The sequence below is a fragment of the Salmo salar genome, chromosome ssa13 (assembly GCF_905237065.1).
Source record: "Salmo salar chromosome ssa13, Ssal_v3.1, whole genome shotgun sequence".
Taxonomy (NCBI): domain Eukaryota; kingdom Metazoa; phylum Chordata; class Actinopteri; order Salmoniformes; family Salmonidae; genus Salmo; species Salmo salar.
Genome location: NC_059454.1, coordinates 67,757,185 through 67,777,695, shown reverse-complemented (window position 1 = coordinate 67,777,695; position 20,511 = coordinate 67,757,185). Strand labels below are relative to the sequence as shown.

General features: G+C 38.9%; 1 protein-coding gene across 2 annotated transcripts; it reads left to right on the top strand.

Moving 5' to 3' along the window:
- Positions 1–7,179: 7,179 nt before the first annotated feature.
- On the top strand, positions 7,180–17,473 carry lim2.1 (lens intrinsic membrane protein 2.1). Of its 2 annotated transcripts, none has more exons than XM_014137177.2 (5): positions 7,180–7,467; positions 8,607–8,795; positions 9,335–9,484; positions 16,594–16,728; positions 17,253–17,473. In XM_014137177.2, the coding sequence occupies exons 2-5, from the start codon at positions 8,621–8,623 to the stop codon at positions 17,312–17,314; spliced, it is 522 nt and encodes a 173-aa protein (XP_013992652.1). In that variant the 5' UTR covers positions 7,180–7,467; positions 8,607–8,620; the 3' UTR covers positions 17,315–17,473. The 2 variants fall into 2 exon arrangements, with proteins under 2 accessions (XP_013992652.1, XP_013992653.1); XM_014137178.2 differs by having other exon boundaries at positions 7,248–7,467; positions 8,614–8,795.
- The last annotated feature ends 3,038 nt before the right edge of the window (positions 17,474–20,511 follow it).

The following is a 20,511-nucleotide window of genomic DNA, read 5'->3' as shown; positions in this document are numbered from 1 at the left end:
ATATGCCATTTGCTCACTCTGTGGGATTGTGCAGTAAAAAAGGGTACCACGTATGCATATAGATGCATGTTGGAAGGCCATTATGCATTCAAAAGGTAGAAGGGAGTAAAACCATTTAAGAAAAAGGGTGTCATATGATGTATGAAGACGACAAAAACACTTGTACCAAACAAAGTACATTCTTATGGTAATATGTTTTTGCAACGACTCATAGGTAATAAACTATAAATGAAAGGAGAGTGTTTTACGTACAGCCATCTTAGCACAGGAGCTGAACATAAAAGAACTGTAGAATAAAGTAATGTTCATTTACTGTTTGGCATTCTCACAAGGTGATCTTAAAATAGAGCTTTTAGTGAGATAGAAATCCAGACTGTCAGTCAAAATTGTCTCACTAAAAGCTTTATGAAAAGATCACATGTGGGAGCAGCATAAGGTAAGCGGAAATTACTTTATTCTACAATAAAACCATCAAGCCATCACTTGAACTCTGCTCACTCCTATATTCAAGGTTCCTTATTCACAGCCCAAAGGTTTACACACATTTAATTAAAGGGTTAGTTCAGGCAAAGTATTTATTTGTTGCCTTTCCATAATAGTTTGTAGGACAAACCGTTCAGAGGCCACAGACGATTTTGTGAGAAGACCAATATTCGGGATGTCTCATGGTCTGACAAACACCGCTCTAGCTCTGTCATCTTTCACTGCAGATACGGAAGTGCGACGGCGGATGCGGTGGATTGAGACACCTCCAATGCAAAAAAACAGATATCTCTATCTTAAACTGGCAGATTTTTATGGGGATTTTTTAAAATGCTAATTAGATTTCCACGGGGGTGCGGACATTGACCTTAGGGGGTTAAAGTAAACCAACGATTTGGAAATGCATAATGCCATCTAACCAGTTATTAAATAATGTTAGCTATATGCAATTATCTTAGCCAGCAAGCTAGCCAACTATCTAACGTTAGCTATTTAGCCAACTAGCTATTAGCCTAGCCAGCCTAGCCAACAACCACAGTTATGGTCAGCAAACTAGTGCTCAACTAAAGGAGAACAGTTTGAACCTAACTAACACAACACAACTAAAACTTGTAAAAGCATGCAGGCTGAGTTAGCTACCAAACCCAGGGGGAGGCGGTTGCTTCACCGGCCGATGGAGGGTCAGGGAAATCCCAAATAGAGTCCAGATGTCCATCAGCTAGCGCACTAGCACAAAGCCGAGATGAGATGAGAGAGTACCAACTTAGAGCAAGCAGGTAGGATTTTCTCTTTTGTTTTGAGCCCAAGGGAAGAAGTCACCAGAGCCTGTTGTGCTAACAGGTTCCCACTAGATAACACAGTCACAAAGTCTGTGAAGAGTATGCTTGGTCTGGAATGTAATTACATGCTAGCATGGCTAGTGGATAACGTTAGCCAGCTTGAGCTAGCTACCAAGCTAGCATATAAACTCGGTAGTACAGAGTAGATCCTCCATATGACGTTGAGAAATAGTGCATTGTGGGTAGTTTAGAAGATATCCGTTAATAAATATATAATAACCCAAAAACATAACTATGTTTGTAGTATAGGTAACCAGATTGTGACTACAACTGTTTGACCACACTGTGTTGCTACATTGGTGAGTAAAAACGCATGCTTCCTACCCTTTAAAGCATCCACCTATCAATCATTATTAGGCCTAATGATGTCCCCATTTTGACACTCCAGAATCACTGTGGGCAAATAGCCCTAGGAAGAGGAGCAACATGGAGCGAGAGAGCTTTTTTCGGATATAATTTGAGGCAGTAATAATGTGCGAAGTCAAGTTTTGTGAGAGAGAAAATTGAAAAATTTAGGGCTGTGTGCCACCCTAATGGATAACCTTGTAGTCGGGAGAAAATGGGACCCAATAATGTCTCCTTAATGTTCACAGCGGTGTTTCAGGGAACGTATCAGGAGAAATGTCCCCTGTAATTTCTGCAAGCAATCACTTAATGGGACCAGCAAATGTTGACAAAATGGACATGCACTGAGCTATTTTGGGGTTTGACAGAGGGAATGAATCTTTGGCTCTTGCAAGGGTGAAAATAGATAGACAGAGGAAAGAAAAGGAAACAAGCAAGGGGGAAAAAAGGAAAAACAAAAACCTTTCACGATCCATTTGCCTCCGGTGTGTGTATGTGTGTCGCTAAAGTGCAGACAGTGACAGGAATTTCAATTATTTCATTAGGGGGGAAATGAAAAGACTTAAGTGTTGTGATTTCTGCAGTCTTTCCTAGATTAATCTAATGTGCGCTCACATTGGAAATCAACCAAAATGGAAGAGGGAGAGTGAAGCAGCGTCTCCTTAAATCACGCAATTAAAATGGCAAATTAGTTTCTTGATATATTCATTTAAGTGGTTAAGTGGAAGGGTTTATCTCCCCATCCACGGCGCTGTCTAGCAGGATGAGGGGAGCATCGTCTGCATGCTCTTTTGATTAAAGCCACCACTTAAATGCTGAGGAAAACGCTGAAAGCACTTGCCGTCCAAATTAGCCATCCGAAGGCTTCAAAATCCAATTAGAAAGAGTTGATTTAAGCATTTAAGCAGAATACGGCTGGCAACTTAAAGGATTCAAAAACATTTTCCCGGCTGCATTCAACAACTTTTACATGTCATGGCTAGCATAGAGGTTTGGTGGTTTGTTATTGTGCAATGCAATGCAAAGTGAGGACAGTGAACATAGAGTGAGGTCAAATTATTTAATATGTATTCCCAGCTCTGTATAATAAGGTAAATATAATATCATCATAGCCTTTCAAATCTATTTGATAACAATAGAATATTAGGCTTTATTCCCTGGTAATTGTATAGGCCTACACTGAATATATTTTCGGTTTACAATAATGTAACATCATCCAATTTTGTAATCAACATTTTTGACTGCACGTAGGAACGTAGGAAGTGCCTGTGTGTCACTTCCTACGTTTTCTCGTCAATAAGCAGTGCATAATATTGTTGTGATAAAGGCTGCAACATGTTTACCCATAGTTGTCATGATCCAGAAGGGGAAAAAAGGCCAAGAAAATCTGATATATGCAAAGTACACTGTGCAAAATGATTTGTAGTCTCAAATTACTAGTTCACGTTTTTTGCTGCATCAGTTTAGTCAACTTAAAATGTTAAATTATCCCAATTTACACTAAATCTATATTGACTTATTAAAGATAGTTATGGCAGCTTAACGTTTTGTCGGTATAAAAAAGGAGCTCGAAAGATGGGAGTGATGTTGACACTAGGCCCGGATTCACAAAACCTTTAGTTTATACTTAAGAAGAGACTTACGAAAAATTACTATTCCTTAAAAGTTACATAGAAATTTGATTATTGATAATGTTCTTGGATTTCTTCTTGGAAATGTTCGTAATTCCAAGATTGTCACGGTTGTCGTAGGGTTTAGTGGACCAAGACGCAGCGAGGAAATGTGCACTCATCTTCTTTTTATTTAAACGGACAAGAAGGTGAACCAAAACAAACACAACAAAAACACAACGACTAATAACAGGCCGGTATGGCAACAAAGCTATACCAAGCACAATCTCCCACAAAATACCAACACAAACACATACCTATTTATAGGACCCTCAATCAGAGGCAACAAGAAAACACCTGCCTCCAATTGAGAGTCCAACCCCCAATTATCTAAACATAGAAATACAAATGACTAGACTAAACATAGAAATACATAGAACATTGCCCAAAACCCGGAATAATAAATCAAACACCCCACTAAACACACAACCACCCTGAACCACATAAAACAAATACCCCCTGCCACGTCCTGAACAAACTACAATAACAAATAACCCCTATTACTGGTCAGGATGTGACAAAGATAGCCGGTCTTAAACTCAGGGCAGTGAAAGACAATGGAATACACTGAACATGTTTAATTCACTAACAAACTTAATCTGAAAGTTTCAGTACTGGTTGTTTTAAACCCAAGAACATGTTTTAGAACAGTAATCTCAGTAATAAATATGCAAGCTTGATTGCCATTACTAGCTAGATAGCTAACTAGATTGGTTGCCTAGCGACAATCATCTAAGAAGATAGTTAAGAAGTTGGTAAGTTTTTTCTTAAGAAGTGTTTTGTGAATCTGGGCCCAGTCCTGTATGGACACAGTGGCCAGGAGGCTCTATGTCAAGTACCAGTAGAATGGCCACTGGTGATTTACAGACAGACTGGTCAGACCAGGTAAGTATATGGCTGGTGATGTTAGGCGGAGGGAGGCAAGCCAAAAGACTACGCAACAAGCAGAGATACAAGCCAATGGCATCGTAATGGACACGTGCCTGTAACTCTCAGTCAAAGCTTTCCAAAATTATAATTTCTAATTTCTCATGAAACCATTAATGTTATAAACCTCTCCTAAAACATTTTGTGTGATCATTCCCCAGCTTGCATAAATGTGTGCTTTCCATAACAACATTCATCTGTCAAAAGCTAGATGGATTTGTAGAAGATGGATTTTCTCTTCCAGCACAGAGGCATATTGTCCACTTTGATGGTGCAGGATGATATCAAATACCATCCTGGCTGCTGAGTTGAAATGAAAGAAAAATAGGCGGGGGTCTATAAAAATGAAGTTGGAAGTAAGTACGCCACTCACATCTATGAGGAGGAGAAATCCTTTTCCCAGGACATTTTGTAGTCGTCAATTGGTCCGTGCAACTTGCTGTAATGCAGGTAATGGAGCTACTCTTCTCCTTTCATCTTCAGGGTGAGTGTGTGCTGAGGCGAGGGAAGGCCCAACAGGAGAAGGCCCATCAGTCGTAACGGACATGCATGGATATATGAGGGAAAAACAAACCCTTATTCTAAAAAGAGCAATCAACTAGCCTAGCTAGTTTGTGTTTGTTTGTAATCTCTCGTGATGGTGAATGATACAGAGGAAATGTTTTGATGCTGGGGCAGTTTGTATCTTTTCGATGCAGAGTTACCAAATGATTGATTCTCTCACTTGGGGAGAGCTTCAGTGGTTGAGGAGAGCGATATAGCAGTCTGATGCTTTTTCTCTTGTTTTTAAGAGTACAATTTAAAGAAATGTGCATTAAAGGCACAGTGCAGTCAAAAATAAGATTTTTCTGTGTTTGATATATATTTCCACAATATGAGGTTGGAATAATACTGTGAAATTGTGAAAGTTATGATCATGCTCTTTTAGTGTGAGAGCTACTTGAAAAGACCGCCTGAAATGTCAGCCTGTTTTAGTGATGTGTAGTTTTGGCCTTCCATGTTGCCATCATCAAGCAGTAAATTACTTAATTAATAGATCAATAAGAAAGAGTTCCAAACCTCTGCCAATAACAGCTAGTTATCCGTTTTCTCCTCCCCACGCAGACCACTCCCAGACAGTCTTAGCAAAATTCTTGCTTTAGAAATTGCTCTTTGCTAAGAAAACAATCACAGTAAGGTACTTCATTGTTACCCAGAAATGATTTGATATTGAGAGAAAAAAAGGTTGCATTACAACTTTAAAGTAAAGCCAATTAAAATCAAACCAAAGTTTTGAATCCTGTTTTTATTACAGCCACAGACATTCATAACATTTGAGTGTGCAAATTAAAACATACATTTTATTGCCATGGGTTACATTCTTTCTTTCAGGAAATACCCTTTTGTGTTGAGGGTGTCCCAGGGCCCTCTATAGATGATAAAAGGATGTTGGGTGCCAAATTATTGGTGAATTTCCAGAAAAGGGGGTTAGGGGACCATGGTTCTCTGACATATTGGTTCACTTTGGACATATTCTGCACCATTTTAGTTCAACATAGCTTGACATTTTAGTGCTATATCTGGTTGTCAAACCTATTAGTGGTGCAACTTTTTTGAACATTAATTATTATTGGCACCGTTGATAAAGATGAGCAAAAAAGACTGTATACAATGAATGGCTATATTATAAATAGCTATATTGTATGCTAAAAAAAGGGAAATTATATTATTTTATATTTTATACTAATACAATTGCTCAGAGAATGTACTATTATTATATTTAAAAAAATTGATCGTGGTCAACATGAGTGGCACCCGTGTTTTCAATACTCTAGCACCCTCCCCTTGAGAGGATAAAAGAGTTCTATCTTCATGTCATCTGACCATAGCACTTCCTCGAGTTTTATAAACGACATTGGCACTTGGATTGAAATTGGTGCTATGGTCAGATGACATGAAAATAGAACTCATAGGCCATGCACACCAGTGGTGGGTTTGGTGTTGAAAAACAAAAGCATATGCAGAAAAGTACCTCATACCTACTGTAAAATATGGTGATGGATCTTTGATGTTATGGAGCTATTTTGCTTCCACTGAACCTGGGGCCCTTGTTAGGGTCAATGGCATCATGAACTTTACCATGCACCAGGAAATGTTTTGCCAAAAACCTGGTTACCTCTGCCAGGAGGCTGACACTTGGCCACGAGTGGATCTTCCAGCAAGGCAATAACCCCAAACACTAATCAAAATGGGTTAGAATTGAAGAGGGCAGTCCATAAGCACAGACGAAGGATATCAAGGATCTGGAAAGATTCTGTATAGAGGAATGGTCTAAGATCCCTCCCAGTATGTTATCCAATCTCGTAAAACATTTTAGAAAAAGGTTCAGCGTCGTTACCTCGCATGGGAAAGGTGCTAGAGTATTGAAAACAGGGATGACAATCATTTTACCCCCCTTTAATATGTTTGTATTACTTGTTAAACAAAATCTCTTTCTCTAAGCAATTGTATTTGTATAAAATAATATAATTTAAACCAAAAAAATTGCATTAAATATTGCTCAGTATTTGTTTGTATTATTTATTTTATACAGTCTTTTTGGCTCATCTTAATCAAGGATGCAAATAATGATGGTCCTGACTGTATATAGAACCCATCATAGTAAACTATCATAGAGAATCTCTGGAAATTGTGAGTATGCCTCACAAAATGATATGAGTATCTCTTACAGCTTGCATCTATAAACAAATACCTTTGAATCAAAAATCGGACAAGGAAAGACTAATTGGGAGAATATTTGCTGAATTTTCTGTGACTTTTGTTTGTTTTGGAAATGAAAATAAGCACTACTGGTTGAGGCAGAGTCTCTGATTTAACGCCTGGCCTGCCCTTCACTATAGCTGCTTCAGCCCTCCACTTTCAATAGAAACCATCCAGTCATCAGTATTAACTTCAACCTGCCAGCTTTAGACATTTCTGTTTTTTCAGCAGATTCCCAAACGACAAATCTAGTTCGCGCTGATTGGCTAGCTCTCCGCCGGTCCCTTTGTCTGACCTCTCCGTTTGTTCTATCCGCCGTTTCCCTATTCACCGACTCAAACGTTAGCGCTATTAGCCTGCTGGAAATCTGCCTGTCTTGTCATTATAGGGGCCTTGTTGTATTTTGTCAGGCAACTCGACTTCAATACAGAGTCACTTAGTCTTCATAAAAGGGGTCAATAAAGGTAAGCTCGTCAGCGTGTGGTTGAATTTATGCAATAATGACATCTTGGAAATAATTATTTTGTGTGTTTGTGTGTGACAGCCAAGCTCTGATTCTTTCCAGTATAAATGTAGATTTATATTCTAAATATTCAAATGAATGACTATACTACATAAATTCATGAGAATATAGATGTACATGTTGATATCACCAACTTGCATTGATAACATCGGCACATGCTATCTGCTGTATTGAAAAAAGAGCACTACAATTATTTGCGTTTGGGAATACTCTGGTTATTGAACCATGGTGAGAAATATTTACCAAATATTTAGCCTGTAGAATCAGTTATAGACCTTTGTAAAATCCCCACCAAATCATAAACAGCCATTTTGTTGGTGTAAATAGGGTATGGATGGAATATTAGGGTAATATGGATTTAATCCATATGGGTGACACCAAAAACAACTAGGTTGCCCTCTTCTGGCGAGTGTAAAACCGATAGCTGATTGATAGGAGTATCTGTGGCAAATTAGTGTCTGTTCTCACAGTAAGAGGAAAAGTGAAGCTGAATTTGAGAGGGATGACAGATTTAATGTTAATGAATTTTCCAAATTCTGCTATTAGAACAACAATACATAGAGCCACAAAAAAATCTGCATTAAAATGTGGATATACTATATTTGCAACGTTTATAAAAACTATTTTACCAGATATAACCTGCCATGTAAATCTATTGAATTTGAAATAAATGGGGAAATTTAAATGAGAACGACTAGGGTTTGATAGACAATATTGTTTTCAGGTGGAACAAGTAGACAATCCATGTATCAAATATCAAAGTTATCCTGGGCAGATGCCCTGAGTGAAGCTCGATAATATAAAAGGTGCCTGTGAGGGCCCATCCTTTCCCACTGATCTCCCAGAGAACAAAGTGGACCTCAGAGTAGACTCATGCCTGCGACCCCTCGATTCAATCCAGTGGAAATGATGTGTTCATTACAATGCAATTACAGACACTTTGGCCCTCTCTCCCTGAAGTGTGTGTGTATGTTGAGAGGGGGCCGCAGCTGACCCCCGTATGCTAAGTGACCTCATTCTCATCTGTGTGTGTGTGTGTGTGTGTGTGTGTGTGTGTGTGTGTGTGTGTGTTTCTGCCAGTCTGCAGGTGCAGGATGTACAGCTTCATGGGCGGAGGGCTGTTCTGTGCAGGCGTGGGGAACATCCTCCTGATTGTTTCCACGGCAACCGATTATTGGATTCAGTACCGGCACTCCAACAACTACATGCATCAGGGCCTGTGGCGGTACTGCATGCCGGGGAAATGCTTCACACACAATGACAGCATTGGTGAGGACTACAGCCAGTGCACACAATGATGTCATAACACTGTGATAACACCCAACACATTTCATAACAAGCCATAACAAATGAGAGGTGTTATTTCAATTTTTTGTGCCATGTCATTGGTACGGCTTGTCACTTAAGAATCACCATATGTTGTGATTGAAGCTATGTCAATCACACCACATCTGTTTATAAAAAGGCAAAGTCCAGGAAGCAAAGTGTAACCCGAAAACCCCCAGAAAGGATTGATTTGAACTTCCATTGACTAAAACTATTTTTATATCACGCTTTGTATCTAAACGGCATTTACGCCTTATCCATCAGTGAACAATTGCATTTGAATTGGTGATTTTGGCACAAAAGAGTCGTTATCATAGTCACAGCATAAGCATCAAGGCATGCTTTCCATAATAAGAGTATCATTTGCCAAGCACAATCCAAATGTTTTACCAATATGGGTAGTTTGTCAGGTCAGAACAGGCCAGGGTCAGCCACTCTTGTACCCTGACAACCCCACCCCTGTTAACCTTTGACCCCTGCAGCCCACATGGATGCCACCCGAGCACTCATGATCCTCTCCCTCTTGGCGTGTTTCATGGGCATCATCATAGGCATCATGGCCTTCATCCACTACTCGTCCTTCGACAGGTTTGACAAAACCTTTGCTGCAGGCATATTGTTCTTCATCTCATGTAAGTTTGGTTAATTTACTTATTTTCACTTATTTTACACATTTTATTGCTTGATTTTCTTTCCATGTCAACTGTTGTAACTGTATGAGAAGTGATGTAATGTTGTTGTCCTTATTTGATGATCTATGCAGTACTTTGTTGGAGGATGAACACAACTTTTAGTTCAAATTATCTCTCTTTTCAAAGATTTGGCAATGGAATGGTATCAAATTGTTTTTATGAACCACTTAAACTCAAAAGACAAAATTCATAATGATGTTATTTGGTTTAAATATGTTTCTGGTTGAAGCAATGTCAGGACTATAAAAAGCCAATATTTTGGTTGTTATCTGGGTATTTTTGTCCACTACGCAAAATGTCATATATTTTGTGTAATTTATTTGTATTTTTATTATGGTCACCTAAATGATACGTAAAATTAACCTTTTTTTCAATCAGTATACTACCAGACCATGACGTCATAGCCAGACCATTACATTGTGATGTATTTGCAGGGACATGCATCCAATACATTTTTTTGGGGGGGGTATGATATTTATGCCTGATGATACACCATCCAAAGTGTAATTAATAACTTAACCATGCTCAATGGGATATTCAATTTATTTTATTTTTTTACCCATCTACCAATAGGTGTCCTTTTTTTTAGGTGCCCTGGTCTTTGTGGTTGAATCTGTGTTTGAAATTCACTGCCCAACTGAGGGACCTTACAGATAATTGTATGTGTGGGGTACAGAGATGAGGTAGTGAAACACTATTGTTGCACACAGAGTGAGTCCATGCAACTTATGTGACTTGTTAAGCAGATTTTGGTAACACTTTATTTTGCTCCTAGCGTTACAACACGTTATGGCATGGTCATAACCATGTCATAATATGCCATAACAGCTGACAAAACTTAACATAACCTGTCACAATATTGTGATAACACTGTCATGACACATATATTTAGACCTGTTGTGACATATATTGCATTATTTTATGGTTGGTTATGACACCTACAGTGGAGTTAAAAAGTCTACACACCCCTGTTAAAATGCCAGGTTCTTGTGATGTAAAATAATGAGACAAAGATAAATCATGTCAGAACTTTTTCCACCTTTAATGTGACCTATAACGTGAACAATTCAATTGAAAAACAATCTGAAATCTTTGAGGGGGAAAAATAAAAAAAGAAACAACTCACAATAACCTGGTTGCATAAGTGTGCACACCCTAAAACTAATACTTTGTTGAAGCACCTTTTGATTTTATTACAGCACTCAGTCTTTTTGGGTAGGAGTCTATTAGCATGGAACATCTTGATGTGGCAATATTTGCCCACTCTTCTTTGCAAAAGCGCTCCAAATCTATCAGATTGCGCGGACATCTCCTGTGCACAGCCCTTTTCAGATTACCCCAGAGATGTTCAATTGGATTCAGATCTGGGCTCTGGCTGGGCCATTCCAAAACGTTAATCTTCTTCTGGTGAAGCCATGCTTTCGTGGATTTGGATGTGTGCTTTGGGTCATTGTCGTGCTGAAAAGTGAACTTCCTCTTCAGCTTTCTAACGGACGCCTGAAGGTTTTGTGCCAAAATTGCCTGGTATTTGGAACTGTTCATAATTCCCTCCACCCTGACTAAGGCCCCAGTTCCAGCTGAAGAAAAACAGCTCCAAAGCATGATGCTGCCACCACCATGCTTCACTGTGGGTATGGTGTTCTTTGGGTGATGTGCAGTGTTGGTTTTGCGCCAAACATACCTTTTGGAATTATGGCCAAAAAGTTCAACCTTGGTTTCATCAGACCATTTTCCCACGTGCTTTTGGGGGACTTGATGTTTGTTTTGGAAAACTTCAGCCGGGCTTGGCTGTTTTTCATTGTAAGAAAAGGCTTCCGTCTTGCCACCCTACCCCATAGCCCATTCATATGAAGAATACGGGAGATTGTTGTCCCATGTAGCACACAGCCAGTACTTGACAGAAATTCCTGCAGTTCCTTTAATGTTGCTGTAGGCCTCTTGGAAGCCTCCCTGACCAGTTTTCTTCTCGTCTTTTCATACATCTTGGAGGGACATCCAGTTCTTGGTAATGTCTCTGTGGTGCCATATTTTCTCCACTTGATGATGACTGTCTTCACTGTGTTCCATGGTATATGTAATTCTTTGGAAATTCTTTTGTACCCTTCTCCTGACTGATATGTTTCAACAATGAGATCCCTCTGATGCTTTGGAAGCTCTCTGCGGACCATGGCTTTTGCTCTGAGATGCAACGAAGAAAATGTCAGGAAAATCCTGCTACAACAGCTGAACTTTATTTGTGATTAATCAGAGTCACTTTAAATGATGACAGGTGTGTAATGACTTCTATTCAACATGAGTTTGATTGTGATTGGTTAATTCTGAACACAGCCACATCCCCAGTTATAAGGGGGTGTGCACACTTAAGCAACCAGGTTATTGTAAGGTTTATATTTTTCATTTATCCCCCTCGAAGATTTCAGTTTGTTTTTCAATTGAATTGTTTACATTATAGGTCACATTAACAGTAGAAAAAGTTCTGACATGATTTATCTTTGTCTCATTCTTTTACATCACAAAAACCTGGCATTTTAACAGGGGTGTGTAGACTTTTTATATCCACTGTACATAAGACTGTCAAAACCCACAAAACCTACCACACAAGGCAAACCTTTCCATTACACCATAGCCTACTTGTAAACAGTATGATTGTTATATAACATTTTCTGAAATGTACCATATTAAATTATCATTGTAATTGCGCACACATTGATGTCAGACATGCACCTACCCCAATGCTCTGTTTCTGATGATTGGGATGAATGCAGGAGCAGATTTTAGGAGCAGGAAAAGACACCCTCTTTGTGACTGGGCATGTACATGATAGACCTATCTGGCTTATAGGATTATGATGGTCATTATGCTTCTTGACAGTGTCATAAAATGTATTTTCTTTGTCCAAGTAAAGTGACAGGATGGTCATAATGCTTCTTGACAGTGTCATAAAGTGTATTTTCTTAGTCCAAGTAAAGTGACACAGGATGGGATGGTCATAATGCTTCTTGACAGTGTCATAAAGTGTACTTTCTTAGTCCAAGTAAAGTGACACAGGATGGTCATAATGCTTCTTGACAGTGTCATAAAGTGTATTTTCTTAGTCCAAGTAAAGTGACACAAGATGGTCATAATCAGGGTTGGGTAGGTTACTTTCTAAATGTAATTCATTACAGTTACTGTCCAAAATTGTAATCAGTAATGTAACTTTTGGATTTCCCAAACTCAGTAACGTAATCTGATTACATTCAGTTACAGATTACTTTCCCCTAAAGAGCCATTAGAAGAAGACAAAAATATATGTTACCAATTGAACGACATCTATTGCAGGATAAATCAATGTTTAAGTTTACATAGCTGGCCATATATGGATGTTAAATTTTACTTTATGGTTTGGTTATGTTGGCTTCTTCTAACTCATCTCTTTTTACTAGATATAATAATGAAATGATATATTTACATTAAAAACCAAAGTCTATCTGAATTCCAGTCATTCTGATAAATGACCCCTTGATCTTCAAGAATAGGACTTGGAAATATGGAAGTATAGATTAGCCATATTGTTTTACCTGAGCATAACCCCAAAACTAAGGACTTATTAGCCAGCCCTACTCTGTTGTTTATGATTTTGTTGTCATGGAGGACTGATTGGGCTCATTGATTTGAGTTGAAAAATAAATGCTGCGCTCATGGAATGGCATGCTTTGAGCACTACTGAAACATGCTATTTACATGTGAAAAATGTATGCCATATGCTGCATTTGCTATAGACCTATTGTTTACCTTTTTGTTGGTGACACTTTGACATCTTGATAATATGCAGCTGTTTAAAGGGTAAATCCACAGATGAAACAACGGCAAAATGGCCGCCCCTGACTCTGTTCAGATTAAAAGACCTTCCCATGACATCAAATTGTTGTTTTAACCATGTTATGAGACTATACAATGTTTGTTTACATTTACAATGTTTACAAACATTGGAGAAAAACAAGCTTATACTTTGGGTTCTCATGGAACTAAGCTCATGAGGCATTTTTAAGTTATATTCTTCAAGAATCAATGGATATACACTACCGTTGAGAAGTTTGGGGTCACGTAGAAATGTCCTTGTTTTTGAAAGAGAAGCACATTTTTTGTCCATTAAAATAACATCAAATTGATCAGAAATACAGTGTAGACATTGTTGATGTTGTAAATGACTATTGTCGCTGGAAACAGATTCTTTTTTTTATGGAATATCAATATAGGCGTACAGAGGCCCATTATCAGCAACCATCACTCCTGTGTTCTAATGGCACGTTATGCTAGCTAATCCAAATGTATCATTTTAAAAGGCGAATTGATCATTAGAAAATCCCTTTGCAATTATGTTAGCACAGCTGAAAACTGTTGTGCTAATTAACGAAGCAATAAAACCGGCCTTCTTTAGACTAGTTGAATATCTGGAGCATCAGCATTTGTGGGTTCAATTACAGGCTCAAAATGACCAGAAACAAATAACTTTCTTCTGAAACTCGTCAAGTCTATTGTTTTGAGAAAGGAAGGCTATTCCATGCGAGAAATTGCCAAGAAATTGAAGATCTCGTACAACGCTGTGTACTACTCCCTTCACAGAACAGCGCAAACTGTCTCAAACCAGAATAGAAGGAGGACTGGGAGGCCCCGGTGCACAACTAAGCAAGAGGACAAGTACATTAGAGTGTCTAGTTTGAGAAACAGATGAGAAACAGATGCTGGCCTGCTAGGCAGAGTTCCTCTGTCCAGTGTCTGTGTTCTTTTGCCCATCTTAATCTTTTCTTTTTATTGGCCAGTCTGAGATTTGGCTTTTTCTTTACAACTCTGCCTAGAAGGCCAGCATCCCGGAGCCGCCTCTTCACTGTTGACATTGAGACTGGTGTTTTGCGGGTACTATTTAATGAAGCTGCCAGTTTATTCAAGTTGGATGATCTTTGGATGCCAACAGCAGTCGCACCATTGGAAGACATAGCTTTGACTGTATCCTACAAAAGCCTATTCCTGCTCTTTTCCCGCGACCCATCAAACACATTTGGTGTGTCATCATAGTGGTCTCTGACTTATGGTCAGACTCGCTCACATTGAACAAATTTAAACTTGCACATTTTTTCAATGCTGATTTGAATGTCATTGAGAAAACAGAGAAATGTCAAAGATTTTTTTTACGCAAACATCCTATAGGGATTCAAAAGTCATCCTCGAGGTAATCAACTCGTTTTTCAAAAGTATCTCATCTGATTACAATATTTTTGCAGGTAAAGTAACAGATTACAGTTAGAGTTTACATGTAATCTGTTACTCACCAACCCTGGTCATAATGCTTCATGACAGTGTCATAAAGTGTATTTTCTTAGTTCAAGTAAAGTGACACAGGATGGTAAAGTGACAGTGTCATACAATTTATAATAAATACGATGACAAAAAAACAACAACAACAGCAACACCCAGGTGGCGACACGCATCTCTGTGTGCCTGGCAGACATCTCAGCTTGGATGTCAGCTCACCACATTAAGCTCAACCTCGACAAAACGGAGCTGCTCTTCCTCCTGGGGAAGGCTTGCTCGCTCCAAGATCTCTCCATCAACTCCACAGTGTCCCCCTCACAGAGTGCAAAGAACCTTGGTGTGACCCTGGACAATACCCTGTCATTCTCTGCAAACATCAAAGCAGTGTCTCGCTCCTGTGGGTTCATGCTCTACAACATCCATAGAGTACGACATTTCCTCAGACAGGAAGCGGCGCCGGTCCTAATCCAGGCACTTGTCATCTCCCATCTATACTACTGCAACTCTCTGTTGGCTGAGCTCCCCGCTTGTGCCATCAAACCCCTGCAACTTATCCAGAATGCCTCAGCCCGCCTGGAGTTCAACCTGCCTAAGTTCTCCCATGTCACCTGCTCCTCCACTGGCTTCCATCATCTTCAAGACCCTGGTGCTTGCCTACGGAGCAGCAAAGGGAACTGCCCCACCTTACCTTAAGGCTATGCTCAAACCCCACATCCCAACCCGAGCGTGTTTTGCCACCTCTGGTCTCTTTGCCCTCCCACCACTACGGGAGGGCAACTCCCGTTCAGCCCAGTCAAAGCTCTTCTGTGTCCTGGCATCCCAATGATGGAACAACCTTCCCCTTAAAGTCAGGACAGCTGAGTCCCTGCCCATCTTCCAAAACTTCTAGAATCCTACTTCTTAAATAACTCTCAGCACCCCCGTTAGATACACATTTCATAAAAAGTAACCTTCTTAAATACATATCATTAGCGTGGTTCATATGTACTCATGTAAATACAGTTAATACAAGCCATCGTTTGTCAAAAAATAAAACCATTTAAGAGCCAAAATGTTTTAACGAAAACACATTTAATCCGAGACGTCATCTTGTCTCATTGATTTACATACAAAGTTAGCTAGCTTACTTGGCTACATTCACATGAAGTGGAAAATCTCACTCCATTTTCACTGTCAAAACACTTATTACATTTTCCATCAAAATGATGAGAAAACTCATCACAATTTTAATAAACATGTTATCGCTATAAATGTTGAGAAATTTTATAAACTTGAAAACAGGATGAAGGAGACATGGACAATTAAACATTTTCCACTGGGCTTCTCATCCTGTTTCTCTTCTTCCAACATATGAGGTGCGTGCCTGCAGCTAACAGTTTGAATGTCTCCCCCTATTGGTAGCGCTAAGTATACATGTATATTAAAGCAAAACCATGGAGGACTACAATAATATTGTTGTGAACAAACAAACTTTGATTCCAAAATATGGACATTTATAGAATCTATCACAGAAAATGATGAATTATGAGGTGACATAAAGTGGTTTCTGTGAGAATTACAGGGAGGTGAGTTTAACACAGGGCCTCCCCCAATGCAAACTGTTCACTAAATGATTGTGCATAATAATTTCCATGTTAAAACCTGATGCATGAAAGTCTTTTAAGAATCAAAGAATGCAAAAACATGGATGCCTGTGGATACCATCATTAAATGATGTAATGTTACATTAAGTAGTTTGCTCTCCTCTTTCTCTCCAGGCTTTTTCGTGTTGCTAGCAATGGCAGTATACACTGGTGTGACGATTAATTACTATGGTAAACGCTATGGCAACTGGAGGTTCTCCTGGTCCTACATCATCGGCTGGGTGTCAGTGGTGCTAACCTTCTTTTCAGGTAAAACCAATACATCACTGGTCACACTCCCCACATAACATTAAGTTGTGAACAAATGTTTTATTTAAGAAAATGTATTATAGTCAATGGTCAATCCAGGGCCCGTATTCACAAAGTGTCTCAGAGCAAATGACTGCTGATCTAGGATCAGGTTTGCCTTTCAATCATAATGAATAAAAGTGGGGGCTGATCCTAAATCAGCATTCCTACTCTGAGACACTTTGTGAATACGGACCCAAGAGTATTATAAAGGAACAATATATTTTTGTTATATTTATTTAACCTTTATTCAGCCAGGTAATTCATTGAGAACAAATGTGTGCTACATCGATTCCAGACTCAATATGTACAGCTCCTATTTACTTCAACATGCTTTAATCTCCTTACAGACTATCTGCTTTTTTGGAATATAGAGTCTTTAATGGCAGCTGAATTGTGTTTTATATCATTTTGGTCTAGGTCCTTCAATGTATGTGTGTGTGAGCAAAAGTACAACATGATGTCTTTGTCTTTTTTTTATAAAGGTATATTCTATATGTGTGCCTATCGGATGCACGAATGCCCCAGAAACTCAAACTCTCACTAGAAGACTTCAGAAATGATCATCAATATCTTATGATTTTGAGAGCCACTGACTTATGGCTGTTCCCTGAATTTGAGAGTCAAGATGGATCAACCCACTATTTACTTTTGGAACATGGATTATAGAATTTAAATGATATGAATAAAGGACGTTGGGGGTAAACGTGTCACCTTTTCAATGATTAAATGTTTGTTCTTTTATATTTGTACGGGCCCATTTTTACACGTCAGACATATTGGCCATTTTGACTCTTACAGGTCTGATATGCTATATACAGACAAACTATCCCAGATCTGGTAAAAAAAAATACAACATTTTTGGCACTGTCTCCAGGTATGACAATCCATATTGTGGAATAGCTATAACAACCTAGTTAGCGCTTTAGCAGAGTTAATGAGCCATCAAGAAATTATACAACATTATTGTCCAGGGCCAGCCTACAGCAGAAAAACATAGTATTTTTCATGTGTATATCATTCAAATTATTTTAGTATAGTATGTAGGGGATGCACAACAAGTTGCTATGTTGAACTATGTAAAATGAACTATGTATGTGTTTGGATCATACACCAATGTTGTGTTCTTGTGGCAGGCATTCTTGTACAACATGATGAATTATATTTTGTCCAGACTAACAGGATTGGTTAAGTGGAAGACCCAGATGTCATATAGGCTTACAAGGAAACCAAATATATTGCATGCAAGATGATGCACTGGTGCCAGGTATACATATTCGCAAAACACATACTGTAGGCTGCGTTTACACAGGCAGACAAATTCTGATTATTTTTCCAGTAATTGATCTATTGACCAACCAGATCAGCTCTTTTGCCAATAATTAAGGCAAAATATCAGAATTGGGTTGCCTGTGTGAAGAATTTGTGTGAAGATGTCACTTCGATTGGTTAAACATTGACCGGAGTTAATTGATGGATGTCAGAAATGTTTAGGCCAGCGTTTCTCAAACTCAATCCTGGGGACCCCAAGGGGTGCACATTTCGTTTTTCGCCCTAGCACTACACAGCTGATTCAAATATTCAAGCTTGAGGATGAGTTGAATATTTAAATCAGCTGTGTAGTGCTACGGCAAAAAAAAAAAACATGATGTGCACCATTTGGGGTCCCCAGACCGAGTTTGGGAAATGCTGGTTTAGGCCTATAGGACCATGTTTTGAGAGAAAGGTGTTGGAAAAATTGACACATATTTAAATTAATATGACATAACAATGTTTCACAATCAATCATCTTATTGATGCCAAAAAGTCACTGAAACGTAATGATCTAATAGAACCTATCCATGTGCCCGAGCCACTGGTGCGTGATGTTAACCTTGACATGAAACAAAGATGAATTGCAACATCAAAAACTACTTATTTCCACTAGATTGAATTTGATTTCTCTTGTTACCAGATCAATAAATATTGTAACTGCTAACAATGACCCGTCGTCTTTGAAGCTAACCGACGTATTACAAAATGCAATGCTGCAAGCCTCTTATCGAACGAAAATAATACGCCACTTACTTTAGAGTGACGCAATGGCTCCCAGGCACCACATTTTACTTGATGAAGTTGGCTGTTAAAAGCAGCTTAACCCCACCTTAAGAACGGAACGGATCCTATTGACTATCCGTGCAAAGACAATGTAATTGCCATTTGTTCAATTACTTTCTAATTTTCATCTAAAAGCAACTAGTTACTCTGATGTTCCTTTAAGGATAGAGGAGATGCACGTGCATCTGAGGCCTTCTCGCATTAGTCCACAATTTATCTGGAAAGACTTTGACATTTAAAATAATAGGCCTAATCTGCTTTGCAAGTTCTTTTCAGACAGATCATTTGTCCTGTTGGCCAATTATCTTCAACAAATGTTTATACAAATAGCCTTCTACAGATAGGCCATATGTAAAAATTAAATAAAATAGGCTTCAAGAGCATTTCCAAAGTGAGCTAAGCCCTTCAAGTCATATTTACATCACTTAATTTCTCTGTTCACTCTTCCATTTCACTCATTCAACTGTCTAATTGTGTGGTTGACATAAAAGTGTACTCAATGATGAATGGACTCTGTGCTCAGGGAAAGAAACAAACTAAAACAGTGTCTAAATCTGCCACATTTCCATATTCTTTAAACTGACATTTTGAGTAAATTGCAAGGTCTACATCCATTTTCCTTATATAAGCTCATGCATATGGAGGACATGTTTTAGATTTGGCGCAGTAATGCACTTTCATGAGTAATTGAATTCAGTAATTAATTTGTTATGCCTACCTGATCAAATGGAAATCCTGTCCTCGCGCCCAAGGATTACTACTTCCGCTCTAACATCTCCCCTAATTGCCTAATAGCATTGCAGCGAGAATACTGCCTGCATTAAGACACTTTCACATTAGCTAGCGTGATTGGAAATGTGATGACAACACGATATCAACAAATTAAGGCTTCCGTCGCTTAAATGGCACAGGAGCACCACTTGTACTCTCCCAGATTTTAATACCAACAATTACAGCCAATTTATGGCGGAATTAGCAAATACACCTGTCATCCCCCGCATCAGTGATCCGGGGGATGACTATGAAAAGATAGTAGGAGACAGACACAGGTATTAGGGAAACAACAGGTAGGAACTGTTGCACAAAAATAAAATGCTATTCAGATCAGTAAATGTTAGTTTTCTGTCGTATATTTGGGGATGCCAACAGCAATCCCACCTATTGAGGTCATTTAAACATGATAAGATATGCTACATGTAAAAAGTGAAACACGATACAAATCACCTCCAGTTGTTAATCATTAGTGTTGCCTAATTGTGTAGCATATGCCTTGTTATAAACGTTGATGTTGTTTATCAAAAACACACACTGGTAATATGACAATATAAATAATAGTCTAACGGCCTAAAACAGTAGGACATATGTCTATAGTTTATATTCACTGGAAAAGGGACGAATGAAAGCAAGTTTGACTGAGGTGCAGGAGGGAAATACTGCAGGGCTCCGGTGGGAAGGCTGTTTCAGCACCATGGCGAGCGACCCTCCCTCTCCGTCGTCACCGTCATTAATCCATACACAACTAATTCCATTCTCCGCCCCACCGGCGTGCTATTGGCTGATTACATATCAGTTTTATAATTTGCCACAGTCGCTCCACTTGGATAAATAGTAATCTACCTCCCTCTGAATAAATAGTAGGCTAATCTA

What these genes read in the sequence shown, in the direction of transcription:
- lim2.1 (XM_014137177.2), top strand. Translation starts at nt 8,621, where the DNA reads ATGTACAGCTTCATGGGCGGAGGGCTGTTCTGTGCAGGCGTGGGGAAC. An exon ending in CACACACAATGACAGCATTG is followed by an intron (nt 8,796 to 9,334) that starts GTGAGGACTACA and finishes TGACCCCTGCAG; the next exon opens with CCCACATGGATGCCACCCGA. An exon ending in CATATTGTTCTTCATCTCAT is followed by an intron (nt 9,485 to 16,593) that starts GTAAGTTTGGTT and finishes CTTTCTCTCCAG; the next exon opens with GCTTTTTCGTGTTGCTAGCA.